This window comes from Polistes canadensis, unplaced genomic scaffold, assembly GCF_001313835.1.
Source record: "Polistes canadensis isolate GaletaPanama2010 unplaced genomic scaffold, ASM131383v1 scaffold_343, whole genome shotgun sequence".
Taxonomy (NCBI): Eukaryota; Metazoa; Arthropoda; class Insecta; order Hymenoptera; family Vespidae; genus Polistes; species Polistes canadensis.
The window spans coordinates 72,509-90,775 of record NW_014569890.1 but is presented as its reverse complement, the minus strand read 5'-3'; the positions used below and the strand labels follow the sequence as shown (position 1 = coordinate 90,775).

General features: G+C 34.0%; 1 protein-coding gene and 2 long non-coding RNA genes across 8 annotated transcripts; 2 read left to right on the top strand and 1 right to left on the bottom strand.

Annotated features, from left to right (window-relative positions):
• Positions 1 to 1,624: 1,624 nt before the first annotated feature.
• LOC106791792 (kinesin-like protein KIF16B) lies at positions 1,625 to 12,726 on the bottom strand. Its single transcript, XM_014757723.1, is given in 17 exon segments — positions 1,625 to 1,764; positions 1,767 to 1,977; positions 2,085 to 2,354; positions 2,442 to 3,566; positions 3,638 to 3,775; positions 4,048 to 4,152; positions 4,499 to 4,621; positions 7,342 to 7,539; positions 7,629 to 8,042; positions 8,178 to 8,462; positions 8,588 to 8,990; positions 9,373 to 9,545; positions 9,681 to 9,926; positions 10,126 to 10,242; positions 10,467 to 10,577; positions 12,068 to 12,137; positions 12,555 to 12,726. Coding segments are annotated over 17 exon segments (4,065 nt in total). The 5' UTR covers positions 12,602 to 12,726; the 3' UTR covers positions 1,625 to 1,735.
• On the top strand, positions 1,752 to 4,081 carry LOC106791795. Its single transcript, XR_001382235.1, has 4 exons — positions 1,752 to 2,002; positions 2,081 to 2,201; positions 2,399 to 2,502; positions 3,998 to 4,081. It is a non-coding gene; the product is annotated as an uncharacterized LOC106791795 (long non-coding RNA).
• A 498-nt stretch (positions 12,727 to 13,224) lies between the features above and the next one.
• LOC106791794 lies at positions 13,225 to 16,462 on the top strand. 6 transcript variants are annotated; one of them, XR_001382234.1, is made up of 4 exons: positions 13,225 to 13,859; positions 15,062 to 15,231; positions 15,548 to 15,876; positions 16,063 to 16,462. It is a non-coding gene; the product is annotated as an uncharacterized LOC106791794 (long non-coding RNA). The 6 variants fall into 6 exon arrangements; XR_001382229.1 differs by having other exon boundaries at positions 13,227 to 13,859; positions 15,542 to 15,876; XR_001382231.1 differs by lacking the exon at positions 13,225 to 13,859 and adding an exon at positions 13,867 to 14,053 and having other exon boundaries at positions 15,542 to 15,876.
• Positions 16,463 to 18,267: the final 1,805 nt, after the last annotated feature.

Genomic DNA, 18,267 nt, shown 5'->3' with positions numbered 1-18,267 from the left:
GAATTAATAAAATAAAATAAAAAAAGAAACGAACTGCGAGATTCTCCTACGATGACATAAAAAAGCCACGTTTATTAATTGCAAAAGCTAATAAATATTTTGCGGCATTTATTTTTACCTCTCAAGAATATTTTCTTTTTAATAATATTATTATTATTTATTTTTTTTGTATATGAATATATGTATGCAATTATTATTTCTCTGTCTCAGAAAAATAGCAGCCGATTATTTTAGCGAAGTGTGGGCTCTCAATGAAAATCGATGCATCAGCAAATATGTGACACTGGTAACAAACATGGTAATTTTATGAGTTCCAGTGATCTTTAGAAAAATCCTATCGAAAAGTGCCAATTGCACATTGTGATGTCTAAAAAATATTGCACTCTTCGATAAAAAATCTGAGCAACGCCATGATCATCCTGCTTGGGACTCAAACGATTAATAGAAATGTTGGATCCGTTGTCAAACGTCGTGTAAAGATAGTTCTTTAATCTCAATTAGCATCATTTCGTTGCAAATTCTTTTCTGTCGTGACACGTTGTGTATATATATATTTTATTTTATTTAATTTAATTTAATTTTATTTTATTTTTTAATAATCTAAGCGATCTTTTGGAAGAACCTTAACGAAGCGACACTACACCCTTGTATTCCAATGCAACTGATACTCTTTGCTTTCCTAACACGATAATAATGCTAATAATAATACAAATAAAATAACTTAACGATATAAAAGTAATTAGATCCGCTCGTAGTTAGAGGAGACAATTTTATTTCTACAATTCTCAGTCGATAATTATCAGTCGTGATCGTATAAGGAAAAAACAAAAAAGATCAAAACTAAAAAAACAGGAAAGAAAAATAAAAACAAGGAAAAAAAATATATATAAAAATTAAATTTGTTTAATACAATATTAAATTTAGAAAAAAGTGTGCGAATGAATATTATGCGATAGAAGTGATTTCGATTCAAAATCTTTTTTTTAGAAAGAGAGTTATTGAAAGATAAAAAAAGTAATAACGATGACTATTATAAATAATAATATATATATCGTTCTCTAATAGTATATTGTACGTGTTTACTGTAAAATATTCAATTCTATCTTTTTATGTTGTATCCAAACGTTATTTAATTTTTTTCTTTCTTTTTCTCATCGTTTTCTTTTCTAAAAAAACGATAACAGAGAGTGATATCTAAATAACAAACACACGCATTGGGTTTTTGCATACCTGCAAACGTCGATATGCAAGGCTGGCCGATAGTTCTTAAAAATGATTTTTAACTTTTATCAAGATTATATTTTATTCTCGTAATTAGGCTTGCAGTTTTTACAAACTCTAGGCTTGCGATTTGATCGATCTAAAAAAGAAGAAGAAGAAAAACAAGACAATAAGCGTATGAATCATTAGTCTGTTAACAAAAAAAGAAAAAAATAACTTAAATCCTGATTTGTAAAAAACCAAATTTAAGAATTTAAGGCAGCCCGAAAGCGACCCTGTATTTTGGTCTAGTTGCATATTTTTAAATACTTTACAGACAAAATATTTCCTTCGATTCTAATATGCGCCTTGTGTTTTTTTCTCGATGCGATAAATATCGTTATAAAAAATACAAGAGAAATTATATAGAGATAAACAAGACACCATTGTGTGTGTATGTATGTGTGTGTGTGTATGTGGTATGTATGTATGTATCCCCCCATCCAACACATCATCGTACACATAAACTTTCTAACTAGTCCCGTATTTGCTGCTCTCGAATGTACCTCGTCTGAAAAAGTAACTAAATTCCAATAAGGATTGTTTATCTATATTACTCAAATTACCATTATATTTATATAACGGTTTGCACTGAGGTAATTTAGAGCAGACTTGAATTAATCGTCTAAGGTATTCCTCGAGGTGTTTTCTACGTTGTCGTGCGACCACTTCGTTTCTTGGAAAGAAAATACGAGGAGGAAAACGTATTCCTGCAACCTGTTAAAACAAATTCATATACGAGGTATATATAAATATATAAAATAATATTTATTGTTAATTGCTATATAAGAGTATTTAAAAAAAAAGAAATATTTTATAGATACCTTACAACCGTACTTCTTACTCATCGAAATATACAACTCTCGAAAAGTTCTATATCTTCTCAACAACGTCCAATTGTCATCTTGTGCTACAATTCTAACTTCGTATTCGTAATGACTGTAAGTACCAGCTCCGCGTATCACGTATGAAGGTACGCTAATGATCATATTGATCACGCTGTCACAATCACCATCGTTTGCTATTAACGATGGTAAAGACCTCGTAATCGTTAATGAGTAAGGACTGCTCAAACGATCGCTACGATTTTGACTCTAAGATGATATACATAATTAATGAATATTATTATATATTTTAGATTGTCTACAATTTATTATAAAATCAACAAGAAAAATGCTTACGGTTAGATAGACCGTAGAGTAACCACGTCCGGAAGATATTCTGGAGACCATCGATTCGGAGGTAACATCTTCTTCGTTGCTATTAGGCCTATTGTTCCTGAATAGATGAGATCTCGTAGTAGCTACGGTCAAAAGTGTAGCAGAATTATTGGTTGACGTTAAATCTAGATACGATTTAGTATCTATTTGTGTACGATCATCCCCAACAACGCTATTAGTCGATAATCTATCATCCTCGTTACTTAAAGATTTAGGATTCTTACGTTCATCTTCCAACAACGATACCTCCAACTCGATCTGTTGCTTCTGAAAATCTTGGAGGATAGATATCTGACGATTGAGATCTTCCTTAGATGGTGTACTAGATTCCAAACATCTCATCACCATCATTCTCTGACGTGCTATTCTTTGGTTCAATCTTTTCATTGCAGGATTCGATTGAATCGGTGATTCCAACGAATCTTGCAAGATCTCGTCGTTCTCCATGGTAGAATTTGTCGAGGAACGCGTGTTCAATGTATCATTGTCGTCTTTATTAATTTCAGTATTACTCGTACTTTCATTGGAAGACTTTCTTTCAATGTTATTTAATTTCCTACATTCTTCTTCTTCTCCTTCTTCTTTTTCTTCTTCTTCTTCTTCTTTAACGTTTGAATACAAATTCGTTGAACCGTTGAGCAATTCTTGTAATTTTTCTTCTTGCCTTAGTTCTTCTTGTTCTTCCTTATCCTCCTCTTGCTTCTTTAATTCCTTATCGCTCATTTCTCTTTCCAATTTGTCACGATTATGTTCTATGACTTCTTGAAAAAGTAATCGAGGTTCCGGCGAATCACCGGCAGCCGTGTGAAACGTTTCACCAGTGTCTACGGAACTTGGTATATCCTGAGGTAGCATACTAAGTGCCGAAGCTATTTGCAATTTTCTATTACAACTATCTTGAAACGATTTCAATTCGCAACCGGATACCACCTCGTCTCCGCTCGACATTTTTTCACTCGGCGAAGCTGGCAACGCACATTTTAAATTTAACGATAAACTTTGCTTACGTCGAACTATTTCTTCCAATTGTTCCTGAGATCTTTTAGCTAAGAACCCTTTTTTCTTCGTTGATACGTCACCTTCCTGCTAAAATATCGATTAGTTAATCGTTTTTTTATTGACAACAATAATCAATTTTTAGGTTGATCTTTACTTACTTCTAAATTATAAATGTGCTTTTGTTTTTTAGCTATCTCCATCAATTCCTCTTCCATTTTATCTACTTTGTTCTGATGCTCGTTTAAGGATTTCATCTTGCTTTGCAGTTCTGTTTCCAGTACTGCTAATTCCTTTTTCTATCAGGAATTGTATACAATGTTAATATGTTTTTCAATTTAATACTAAATGCGGCATGCATTCGAGTTCAAAGTTTTATCCTAAAAAACTTAACTTAAACCAGAACAAACTGAAACTATTCTCGATGAAAAATCTTTAAATAAAGCATTGATAAGTTATTTTGAACAAATTTCTACACGTACAGTGTGTGTCGAGAATTGACATTAATTATAATTTTTCAGGGAAAAGAATTCGGATATTTTAGAACGGGAATAAACAGGAAAATGCTTACGTGATGATTGACGAGTTCTCTGACAGCATCAACACATTTCTCATCGTTCAAACTTGACCAAGATTCTGGCAAACTTCCATCGCTTCCACCACCACCCTCGTCAGTCTGAAAAATAATCAACAATTATTTTCTATAAAATTAAATTATTCGACGAACCTCGACGGACCTCGCATTCGGTTCAACATCGAAAAAAAATAAAAAGATGTTAATAATCATAGTTAATGAAACTATTAGCAAAAATATATACATATACACGAGTTACGTATAAGTGTGTAGTCAAGAAATAGAAACATCAAATATAAAAGAGAACAACAGCATCTTTCATTTTAGTACATGCAACAAGTAATTTTGCAAATAGATGTTAATTTAATTATTATTATTATATATATATATATATATTTTTTTTGTCGTTGTTGTTGTTGGTGTTGTTGTTGTCTAGCATAGATCTTACCTTTTCCCATCGATGATGTAACTTATGCGAACGTTCGTGACTATTTGAAAATTCTTGTAACTGACGATGCTTGGACTGCAATGTTGTGCGTAGAGAGGCGACTTCCCTACATAAACTTTCTACCTGGATACGATACACAATACATCTATGCGTTAACAAAAAATAATTCAAGAGAAATCATATTTAAGATGCCACCGGATATATTATAACAATAATAGTAGTAGTAGTAATATATAAATCTAATTAATATTAATTAACTACTATATTAATAATTCTACCTACCACACACCATCTTTTGTTTATGTGCTTTTTTGTTTGTTTGTCTTTTTTTTTTTATACATGAATATGAACGAATTTTTATGGGATAAAAAGTGGATCTCAGGTTCCCACGTTATTATTTGTGCATTTGCATTGTGCGTTGCTGCAGATAGATTTGATGGTGCATAGAAAAAATATTTGTCAAATATTTTTTTAATTGTATTAATTGGATACGCGCGTTTAGCAATGTTTAGAAATGTTTTGGGGAATCTTTTTTATGGGACAAATAAGACATATTGGCATCAAGTTGCATAGAAAATTTATGCTGATTATTTATATTATTTGATATATATATACACACACATAAATTTTTGTCTTTAAACCAGCATAAACTTTTTCAGCAACCGGATGCAATGTCGATCAATTGAATGCATACAAATATTTGTCAAATATTTTTTAACAGCGACATTGGTGTATAAAACTTTTCTAACAAATTATCGTGCGACCTTGAGATGACGACGATGACGAGGACGACGACGAGGACGATGATGACGACGATGACGATGACGGTCTAATTAAAAAGAAATCATGCGTCAAATTGCTATTATTACATTACCTTTCTTTTTAAACGCGTAACATTTGATGCACTTAAAAGATTGATCCCAAATTATAAATTAAGAAGAAACAATTACGAACAAAACTAATATAATATTGGGTTTGTTAATCGGGATTATACATTAATTTTTACAATAATAATCATGTAGAAAAATAATTCAACAGTGTCAGTGTATAATATATATATATATAGAAATATAAAAATATGTATGTAAAAAGTGCACACAAAGAAAAGAAAAAACAGAAGAAACGTTTCGTAGAAGATCGACAGCCAATTTTGGTACAGTGAGAAAAATTTATTAATCAACAATAATAATAATAATAATCATAATCATAATAATCATAATCATAATAATAGTCACTAATAACTAATAATTAATAATAATAATAATAATAATATCGGCAATATTAATAATAATAATTTATAATTAATAACATTAATAGTAATAATAATAATGTTATACAATGATAATAATTATTTCCTTTCTCGCATAACAAACCCATAGAAACAATCTAATATAAATATTAATATATAGAACAAGGCTTCTCAAAGTATCAATTTTTCGAGAAAATTTTAGCAACAGCACACGTATAGTATAGCTTGTGAGTTTATGATAGCGAAAAGTCTATACCCAGGGTTGTAAAAATATTTGCTCGAGTAAACGGGGATCGGGGGGAGGAAGGGACAGGTGGTTTCGTTCACCAAGTAGTAAAAAAAAAGATTTGAGAAGCCCTGATATAAAACAACAAGGCCAGTGCTATATATACAAACAAAAAAGTGATGTTCGTTTTTAGTTAAAATGATGAAACTAATATTTGCATATATATATATTTATAAAATACTTAAGATATTTAAACAATCCACGGAATGACATTTCTCCGACAATAGCCCTCCTCAGCACCGGAAGCCTACAATTAGTATATTCAGCCGTATTTGCAGTTCAAGGACACTACTGCACATCTCACTTTCTCTCTCATTCTCTCATTCTTTCTTTCTTTCTCTTTCTCTTTCTCTCTCTCTCTCTCTCTCTCTCTCTCTCTCTCTCTCTCTCTCTCTTTTTTTCTTTCTATTTTTATATATTATGAACTACTACAGCGACTATATTTAATCGTCTGGATAAAAATTCTAATTAATAATAATATAAATAAACAAGAAACAGGCAAAATAAAATAAAATAAAATAAAATAAAATAAAATAAAACAAACAGAAACAAAAAAGAAAAATAATTAATTAAATGATCACATCGCGATACCCTAAGACCTGCATAGGAATCTAATAAATAATCACATGAATTCTAACATAGTTGACAAAAAATATTGTTCCTTTTTCTATTAAAAAACAAACGAGACAAACTCTTTGTATTATGGCAGTCGTTGTTAATCTTTTCGTTATCCTGCGATATATTTTTCATATATTCTGTTTTCATATATTAAGGAGTTTATATTATACTTGTTTAATCCCTGACTGGTAAATTAAGGGGTTCCATAAACCTCCATTATAATATTCATCTAATAAAATGTTCACCATACCAGTTAGAGATTAAAGAATTGTCAAAGTTTGAAGGCACCTTTAGAACAAAACCTAAGTAGTTTACAAAATACTACTTTTAATACTCGACGCTTATTTTTGTCTTGTCTAAAACAAGGAAGAGAAAGAAAAGGGATAGACAGATGGACGGACGGACAGTCAGACAGACAGACAGGTAGGTAGGTAGGTAGGTAGATATAAATAGAAAAAAAATGAGAAGAAGAAAGAATAAAAAGTGTAGTTTAACAGTAGTTTAAGAAAAGGAAAAAATAAAACAAAAGGTGCAATAATATCACATATTTAAAGGACAAACGTGCGAGTATATGATGATGTTGCCAGACAAGCAAATAAGGACACCGAGAGCAATGAGGACCAGATAGAAGTGATACTTGACCGATATAACATTTAAATCCGCTGATGGTGCATCCGAGGAGTCACTTACTTGCGTCATTTCGTCGCGCCGTTCTTGTTCCAGGATTTGACGACGCGTACGTAGTTCACGTTGCCTGGATTCGAGACTAGCAATGGCATCGGCCCATTCCTTCCATTGGGCACCCCATTCTCTCTCCAAATCACGCTGGGCACCTTCCAGGGCTTCTCTCCTAGCTGCCCATCTTTCCTCGCGTTCTTCCTGCTCTCTCTAAACAGAAATATAATCAAATTGATACGATAGGACTTTGTCAGGAAGAACACAGTTAAACCCAGGACGAATGAAAGGTACCAACCAACCTTGAAATCTTCCTTCTCTTTAATCAAAGCTGCCTTTTGTTGTTCCAGTTCTTCCAAGGCACGAAGATCCTCGCTCGAGTTCAAGAGATTGTCGCTCGAAGAAGAAGCGTGAAGATCCGATACGCTCCAGCTCAATAATGACAATCTCGAAAGATTGACAACAGTTGACTGTAGATTTCCATTCCCTGTACCACCCTCTTTCCTTAGCTTAGCCGCTTCCGCTGGATCGTTGTAACGAAACATGTTGTTCCTACCCAATAGGATGATACAACCTTGCGATAATCTAGTAGGCTTGTCCACTTGGGCTGTGTTGATCCAGCAGTGCGGGGAAAGAGGGTGTAGGGTTGCTACACCATTGTCTAATTCCACTACACAATGTTCCGGCTCGACGTCAGGACCGGTCAAGACAATGTCCTGTTCAATTAGACAAGAGAATACTTTGAGGATTAATTGTTAAGTGTTTCGCATTAACAGAAGGACAAGGTTTGAGGAATGAAGTATTTTTGGCGAGTTGCAAATGTGTGTTTTGTTTAATTGAAATGTTGCTACCTGCGTGGTAGCAGCCTCCTCGGTTCCAACTAACGTTTTTCCTTCTTTCAGATGATAAAGCGTTACACCGGTGCTAAGAAGATCGTCGTCGATGCCAACCAAATGTGGCATCTCCGAATCTAGAACAACCCCGACTCCACTTTTACGAAGACCAAGAGCTTTCTGTTCTTGAAGAATTTGTTGGGTTTCTCGCCACTTTTCAGTCCATTCCTCGGTCAGCACCTTTTCTTGTTCCTGTTTCTCGTGGATTTGGGCCAACAGCACCTGCGGTGGTCTTTCTATGCTCTGTACAAAGATTGACTAGATTGTGATCGAACTTACGAATTCTTTAATATTCTTATTCTGATCTTTCATCATTCTTTTAACGATCAACTCACGTTCAAATAATTAATTAGATCATTTATACTTGCCATGTCTTTCCCAATGAGGGACTTCAACTTTTGAATTTCTTCTCTCAACTCTCTGATTAATTTAACGTTAGGATCCTCGTTGATGGTAGGCTTGTTGATTATATTCTTCGCCCTATTAGCATACCTGAGAGTACTCAAGGTCTCCCCGTAATTACAATCAGCAGGACTGATAGCTGCTATCATAATCGTCTTCGAATTTCCACCAAGCGAATCTTTGAGCAACCATGTTAGCACGCTGTCGCGATACGGTATGAAAACGTTTCGTTTGGAAGAAGAAGAATCTCCCGATGAGCTAACCTCGGCCAATGCCGATATCACAGATCCTAAAGTCACCAGTGATTTGTTAATGTGTGCACCCTCCTTCAGTCGTTGTCCCGTTGCTCCGGTCGCGTTAGCACGTTCGCTAGAAAATAAAATACAGGGAGAGAGAACGAGAGAAATAATGCTAATAGACTATGTTTTACAAATACGAGGGGAGTTAGTTAATCATTATTTGCAATGTTAAAGGGTTCTTCCTGTACCTTCGAACGTTTCTATACTTTCTGTCTGTTTTCTTTTCTATCACACACACAATAACATATTGTTCTAATATTATTCAGAAAGTATAATCGACTTAAGAAATTGAAGCTTGTTCAATTGTAACAACAGGAACCAAACGACGAATACATTCATGCAGGAAAACTCGACAACATAACATTGCATATAATTGATTGCATTTTTTCATTATAAAATTCTGTGTGTTCTGCTTTTTTATTTGATTGCAATTGTTGTGAAGGATTGACTACCTTCCAGCCAAGTCGACGAGGTGCACCTTGGAAACAGTTTCCGAAGGCATATTGCCTTCGGAAAAGCCGGCTTGTACAAATGTTATTGTAAATATCGCGTGACTCCTGCTACTAACGTCGTTCATATTTGTGCTAGCTGTAGTCCTGTGCGTATTACCTCTCACCATGCATTCCTATTCAAATAATTATCATTAGAGTGATTTATATGATATATATATACTTCTTTAGAAAATATATTTAAAACAAATTTCTCTAACGGTCTTGATTTCGGTCATTTCTTATTTAATGTGCAACGTTGATTTATTAACCTGTATATCCGAATAATCATAGACCAAATGACTGGATAAATCTTGAACATATGGACCACGTTTCGGATGTTCTCGTACTCTCAAAGAATGAGATTGCGTTTGATCTATCCTTAATAGGTCCTTTACTCTCTCGTTGTGTATTTCTAGAAAGGACACTTCCGTCCTGTACGATGCTCCACTTTCTTTCCCAGCGGCCATCCTCGCGAATAACGTCTTGCAGATTCTTGGTATCAAACCCTGAGACTCCTAAGATCGTTCGTTATATTATTTATTAATTATATTTTATATAAATATGATTTTTTTTCTTTCTTATATGATTTCTTTTCGTACAAGAAAATATTAGAGTTTAATTAATATTTTTTTTTTTTCATAGGATTACATAGGATCGTTAAATTGTTCTATAACTTGCTTTTTAATATTATTGTTTGAATTTGTAATATTTTACCGGTGAACCCATCATAGTAAAGGTTTTCCCAGATCCTGTTTGACCATAGGCAAATACGCAGGCATTATAGCCTTCGAAGGCACTTTCTATAACGTCCGTACCAAGATCATAGAAAACCTAAAAAACACACTTCTGCGTTATCTGTTCTATATTCAATTCATTTCTAAATCGATTTTGATTTATTACGATCGAAATTATCTCAGTTACTTTGAAATATTTCAAACGAATACGTACAAAAATCACGATTACAATTCTAATGGTGTTCATTTCGATCGATATAATTAAAAAAAAAAAAAAAGAAAACGATAGACGTTTGATATGTATATAATTGAAATAATCACCTCTTCTTGGGAGGCATAATTATCGTCGGTTAGATCAAAGGACCAATAAGAATGATCAAACGTGAAGTCCTTGTATTTCTCTCGGTCGATTTCCTTGCAGCTACCCGGTGTCTGAGAAATTTTTAAATCGCAACGAAACAAATAAATGTTACAACAATTGCTGTAAATATAAGTTTAACAGTTTCTTGATATATTTTAATCAATATTATTACTCTTATTATAATTATTATCGATAGGATAGAGTTCGTGTCAAAGTTCACGATCGTGAATAATAATGCATTGCAATTTGTTTTATTTTTACATGCACACACACACACACACACACATACAGACCAAGCACGGACAAACATAACTGCGTAAAAATACTTTCTTAGTATCGAACGATTTAATTTTACCATTCGAATTCGATTCAGAATACGATTTTATTTTGAAATCTTTTCTTGGCCAATTTTAGATATCATTATTATTTCAATAATTACAAGCAGATTAATCTTGAAACGAATTTAATTTCTTTTTTATTTTGTTCTCTCTCTCTCTCTCTATTAATTAGAAGAGTTGAAAAAAAAATCTATGGATCGTAGGCAAGGCGATTTTGTTCATGGATTTTCTCACTTTCTCCGATTAGTGGCGAGTATTTCTATCCTACTACTTGGATTCCAAGATAAGAGATCTCCAATAACGTCGAGTAAGTGCACACACGCACGCGTGCATAAATGCACGCATGCATGCACACGTTTATAGATTTTATGTACACAAGAAATAGAAACATAGAAAGAGAAAGATATGTACACCAATAAATACGTGTATGGGCGGTATATATACATTTGATGTAACATGAAACACATTACGAGTAACGAGTTGTCGTGGTCAAACTAAGAACAAAACAGAAAGACGCAGATAACTGATGGTCGCATGTTAGACTATTATTTGTCAATAACAATAAAAAAAAGAAAAAGAGACAACGGGTAAAAACATGAATAATCATTTTTTACTTCCTCCGTTGCAAGGATTCATATGCAATGGTGGGTGAGGGGAATTTTGCACCGAAAGAAATTTAATGTATTTTTAAAGTTTTAAAAATATTTGATGGGATATTAGTGTTAGTGAATTGGAATTTAAAATCGGCTAACAACATTGCAAAAAGAAAGATTCAATATTTTAAGTATTTCCAATGGGAATACGTTAATAACCGATAGGTTTACGAATACTTATCCATTGTAATAACAAATAATAGATTCGGTAGTTGGGATTGAAAATGCATTAAATTGCAACGAAGTTAGAGACAGATCCGTCTTGAAAGGAAGGCGAGAGTCGTTAACCTCGATTATTAATAACAGTTCTTGGATCGTGCAAAAGAGTTTGAGAGAGAGAGAGAGAAAAAGAAAGAAAGAAAGAGAGTAAAGAAAAGTCGGCCCGTATTCAAGTTTGACCCGTTACCGATTTACACATACATATAAACACACGCACGCATACTAACTATAATTATAAGGGGGTGATAGTGGGGGGCATCATTTGGAATGAGTTTAGGGTCGAGTTGAGAATTGGGGATGAAGGGTGGTGAAGAGGGGAAGACGGATAATTTCGATAGAAGAAGAATATACCTTGGTGCCAAAGATACGAGTTCTCTTGCCGTCCATCTGCACGATGTTCTTCGCATTCATGGCCAGTTCTCTGTAAAACAAAACAACAACAAAAAATAACGTGACAGCGGCAATAACAGCTAACTCTTCTCTTCCCTTTTCTTTTCTCGTTCTCTTCTATTATAACAGACACGCATTCGCACATATTCAACACCAGTGCACGATTTCAAAGTAATCGTGCAGGAGTATATCCTGCAGGTGGTGGATCACATTTGTGATACGTAAGAAAACTCGGGTTTCCTTGAATTTTGTTTTGCTTGTTAGCTTGCTTGCTTGCTTGTTTAGTCTATCACTCTTAACGTGTGTAAGACAAACAAGGAAAAGGAAAAAAATACGAATAGAACGAAGTTGATAAAAGGTATTTTCGGGTTCGACGTTTCACCAATTCAAAATCATTTATACCTACAGATGCACACACACATACACACCCACACATAGATGCACACACCTTTTGTTAAAGGGTCGAACCCTGACGGCCACCTTAACCGAAGCCATGGCTGCGTTGAGCGCATGGATCGTTTCTCTTTCGGTTTCCTAGCTGACTCCTCTTTCCCTCTTCCTCAATTTGCTTCTCTTCTTCCTCCTCCTCCTTCTCCTCTCTTTCTCCTCCTCCTCCTCCTCCTCCTCCTCCTTCTCTTCTTCTTCTTCTTCCTCCTTCTTCTTCTCTTCCACCACTGCCAGCTTCTCTCTCTTTTTCTCTCCTTCAACTATTCCTTTTGCACCTTGTTCGGAAGCACGTAGGTAGACTAGAACGAAAGGGTTAGGCGTACTCTTACAGTACTCTTGTTACGTTGTTCTTCTACTTGTTGTACGACGACGACGATCTCCCTGTCCCGAGGCTAAGCGACAGACGCATCCTCTTCCTCCTCGAGTACCCTCGACGATCTACTACTACTCCGCGTACGTCCTCCACGTCCAGTTCGAACAGCCAGTAGTTGCCTGCTGTTCTCATCAACCACGACGACGACCGACATCGTCCCTAACACTTTCACGTCGCGACGGACGGACGATTACTGATACTCTAACGACCGACTGACGTAGTATCCAAGTTTCAAACGCCATCTTTAAACAGAATTCTATCGAAAGTATCAGTGCGCAAGCGTTATTCCACCACCCTCTTCGCCGAGAACACACAACCCAAACCTTTTTCCAATTCTCCTCCTGTTATTATTCTCACTCACTCAGGGAAAGTTGGAGAACAACGTTTAGTAGCAGCTAGTAGTTGTGGACATTCATTCGGTGCCCCGTTCTCCCAGCCCCCTTTCCTATTTTTTCCCCCCTTTCCCCCGTAATTCTAAGATCTTGTTACAAACGCTAGCCATGGGATTGTCTTTTCTTAATAGTTTATCACCGTTTATTTGGGATTATTTGTTAATGACGTTCCAGGTAGACTGAGGATGACCCCACGGTGATTTGTGTTGGGCATGGAATTTTTTTTCTAAGCATTTTCGGACCTCTTTCAATCTTAACATTTCCCTCGGCTAGGACGACTAGTGTTGTTAGGTATTAAAAAAATGCTGGTAATCCGATGATAGATCAAATCCGGAGAGTAAACTCCCCCTCCACCTCATAAGGGACAGTTTCTCATTCTCACACGTGCCTAAAGCAACGCGTGACCGAGCGTTGTCATGTTGCAAAATGACGAGGCTTGTTCCGTTTTTGTTCCAGTTCATTGTATACTGTGGTTAACTGTTGTTTGTTGGTAGTAGTAGTCTGGAGTTATTGTTTGACCAGGTGGAAGCAACACTACAGAGTATAAAACATTTCTTTTTTTCTAACGATAATACTTTTGATAATACTTTTTGCACGTTTTATGAGTTAGATATCCCGTCCCTTCCTAATGTCGGACACGAATTTGTCGGTGACGCAAGTGATACTTCCGACACGTAACCGTGACGTTTATAAATTGTTTTGGATAGACTGAAAAGGAAGTCAAATTGTAAATGGGTACATTATTATACTTTATAGATGGTATCAAGAGTGCTGATCAAATTCGAATTCGATCAGTAGTATTAGGCTGAACATCTATCTACATTTTACAGTACCATTCTCATGATGATCATTTTTAGAAAATGCATGAATTATTCGAATACGTCGTAGCATCTGGTTTCGAATATCCTCAGGTCAAAGTGCCAGTGGCATTAATCTCTTATATCATCTGGAGAGCATGAAGAGGACTCGTTAAATATATTCGAGATAAAACTCAACGCATACGACACAACCATAATCTACATACTACATGTGTATAAATATGTTAGTTCGTTTAGCTATATATATATATATATATATATATATATATATGTATGCACGTAGATGTTTTGAACGGTGCATATTTTTCTTGGTTGGCATAGACATGCAGCCTGCACGTTTCGATGATGAAAAAGAAAGAAGTTTAGGCGGGGGTTGAGAGGGTGGTTGGGGTGGTAGGAAAAAAAGGTACGGGAGGAGAGGAAGGAACAGGTTTTGTTCTCCCTCCACGAAGCATGACGTTACAACAAGATCATTCGGTAGAAAAGTGTACGTGTATGTATGTATGTGTGTGTGTGTGTGTGTCAGGAACCACCTACGCGGCAAACACTATAAAGAAAAGAGAAAAGAGAGAGAGAGATAAATCGCACGCTTTGCGGTTTCTCTAACGCGTTAACGGGGATCGCAAAGAGAGAAAGAGAAAGGAAGATAAATAGTTTTTTTGTTTATAGTTTTGTTCTCTTTTTACGATTAAGGATTCGTCATCGAATCCGCGTTTGGTATGAATTCAAGAAAAATAAATGTTTCATGAAATCAATTACGTTTTAGAAGAATAGTTCGCGTTTTAAATACTTTGCTGACGGTATAATATCTATTTTAAAAAGCAAGAATAGAATGAAATGTGATTAAAAATGGCGAAGATGGCATATGCAATATTTGAAAATTATTCTTGTCACCAGGAATATAACGGAATCATTTTTATTTCAGAAAGTATGACATTAAATACGAAGGAAGTAAATTCATTCTGTTTTAATGATGAATGCGAGACCACGAGGGAAGGAAGATCATTTACGCTTACTGTCTTTCGTCTCCATTGCAGTCTCGTCGTGCCAGTTGAAACAAAAATGATCTACCAATAAGAGGGAATAGTAGAGACGGTATTTTCTGATATATATATATATATATATATATATATTAGTTTATATAAGATAGAAAAGTATATTATTTATATAATCTCGCGAAATTCCGTTATGTATCAATACCATCGTATATGGTCATGGGAAAGTAAGTAAGTAAAGTAGTATGTACAGTCTTACGTGTATTCCTTACGCATTAGTATTGTATCGGATTAGAGAGAACCGATTCCTTTGATATATACTTGCTACGTAAGTTCTGGATTTGAATTATTGGCATGTAAAAAAAAAATTGTATGCATGGTACGATCGTCGTAATTAAACTTTATCCTAGATGCAGATTATACTCCACCTACGTAACATTCCATTTGTTCATAAAGCATTAACGATTTATCCTGATTCGTCACCGGCTCCACCGTGAAGATAATTACACGATGTTTAGATAATCGAAAAGAAGGACAATAAAATTAAAGAAAAGTAAATGCGTATTTAAGAAGATTTCTGCAATATTATTATAAACGCGTTGATGATTGTAAAGAAAATAGTATACATCGAGAACGTTTCATAAACAGAGAGATATGGTATGGTAAACCCGTTGCGAATGCACTAGCCAACTTTAATACAAACGTCGGATTACAGTTGACCCAGTTACCAATGACCACCACCGAGGTATACATTTTACCTTCTTCTAAACATGGATCTATGAAAATTATTTCATTACATTCATTCTATTTATTCATAAATAAAATTCTTAATTGTTGCTATTATTGAATTTCACGTAACGACATATATATATGTAGGATTTTTTTATTTGTTTTCAAACAAACGTCTAGCTAATCTCCAATTGCATTTTAGCCCTTTTAGCCAACGAACTCCTTTACTTTCATAGAAAAATTCTATACCACAGTTTGGTGGCGAGATGAGAGCGATCAAGGAACAGAACCTTGAAAAGACAAGTTATACGATATGCTCGACGCATAGTGATTCATAGTCGATTGGTTTGACGTAATCGTGCCTTAACTACCAAGATCAGTAATATGGTATACACTCGATCACCATGTTTTAACTTTATTCCCGTTGACGCTTCCGCTCGTACAATTATAAATGAAACAGATATAGTAAATCGTTTTGCGAACGATTATGGCAAATAAAACATTTTTACAGAAATAATATAATAGAAATTAATGCGAAGTCTGTTATTAAACCGTTACCGTATATAAGAGCTGTACTTTACTATCTAGATGTTTTAAAATTATCAGCCGTATGTAAAGAAAGTTCGTATGTTTTACGTAAAGATTCCTTAATGATAAAATTATAATTTTTCTTAAAAATATATTGTACATACTTAAACTTTAACATTTTACTTAAATATGAATGAATATTAAGACGATTATTCGAGTGAGCAACTATATTGGCGCATGCATCTGAAAAAAATATTCAAAAAAGCCATCTTAGTGGCAGGCCGGCTAGGCACCATATCATAAAGTTTACCATAACATAAGTTTTTAATTGTTTTTTGTTTTCAATCAGATGCTGACTTTTTGTTTGTCCATTTTTCTCCGGTCTTTCTAGCTTCAATATGATATCGGTTCTTTTTTTAATCTAGTAAGTCTTTTCTCTGTAACTGTTCTAAGACAATCGTTCTTAACGATTAAACTCCTTTAATTAATAATTAAAACAAAATATCTATATTAGATTTTTATTTGTTGTTTGCTTTTAAATGTATATAGAATTTAATAAGACATTAGCTTTGCGTAAACTACTAGTTACTAAAAGTTACTAGGAAATAAGAAAGTTTCAAAAATATTGAAATTCTAGTAACATGGCTACGGCRAAATTGGTAATAGTAGTGCTCTACCTTTACCTTACCGACCGAGATTTGATGGTAAGTTACCAACAGAATTACCGACAGTAAAAAAACTTTTGCAGAAAGAATTGAATAAGTGTTTTAATTGCTCATTAATTGCTCATTTATCTCGTTTAATTGCTCACCTTAGAAATTAATTATTTCATTAGTTATTATTATTTAAAAATCTTCTCCGTCGGTAATACGATTTACCGACCGAGATTGATGGTAAGTTACCAACAGAATTACCGACAGTAAAAAAACCTATTGCAGAAAGAATTGAATGAGTCTTTTAATTGCTCATTAATTGCTCATTTATCTCGTATAATTGCTCACCTTAGAAATTAATTATTTCATTAGTTATTATTATTTAAAGATCTTCTCCGTCGGTAATACGACTTACCGACCGAGAAGATTTTTAAATAATAATAACTAATGAAATAATTATCTATTAAAGCAAGCAATTAGAAATTTTTAATGAGCAATTAATGAGCAATTAAACGACTCATTCAATTCTTTCTGCAAAAGGTTTTTTACTGTCGGTAATTCTGTTGGTAACTTACCATCAAATCTCGGTCGGTAAGGTAAAGGTAGAGCACTACTATTACCAATTTCGCCGTAGCCATGTTACTAGAATTTCAATATTTTTGAAACTTTCTTATTTCCTAGTAACTTTTAGTAACTAGTAGTTTACGCAAAGCTAATGTCTTATTAAATTCTATATACATTTAAAAGCAAACAACAAATAAAAATCTAATATAGATATTTTGTTTTAATTATTAATTAAAGGAGTTTAATCGTTAAGAACGATTGTCTTAGAACAGTTACAGAGAAAAGACTTACTAGATTAAAAAAAGAACCGATATCATATTGAAGCTAGAAAGACCGGAGAAAAATGGACAAACAAAAAGTCAGCATCTGATTGAAAACAAAAAACAATTAAAAACTTATGTTATGGTAAACTTTATGATATGGTGCCTAGCCGGCCTGCCACTAAGATGGCTTTTTTGAATATTTTTTTCAGATGCATGCGCCAATATAGTTGCTCACTCGAATAATCGTCTTAATATTCATTCATATTTAAGTAAAATGTTAAAGTTTAAGTATGTACAATATATTTTTAAGAAAAATTATAATTTTATCATTAAGGAATCTTTACGTAAAACATACGAACTTTCTTTACATACGGCTGATAATTTTAAAACATCTAGATA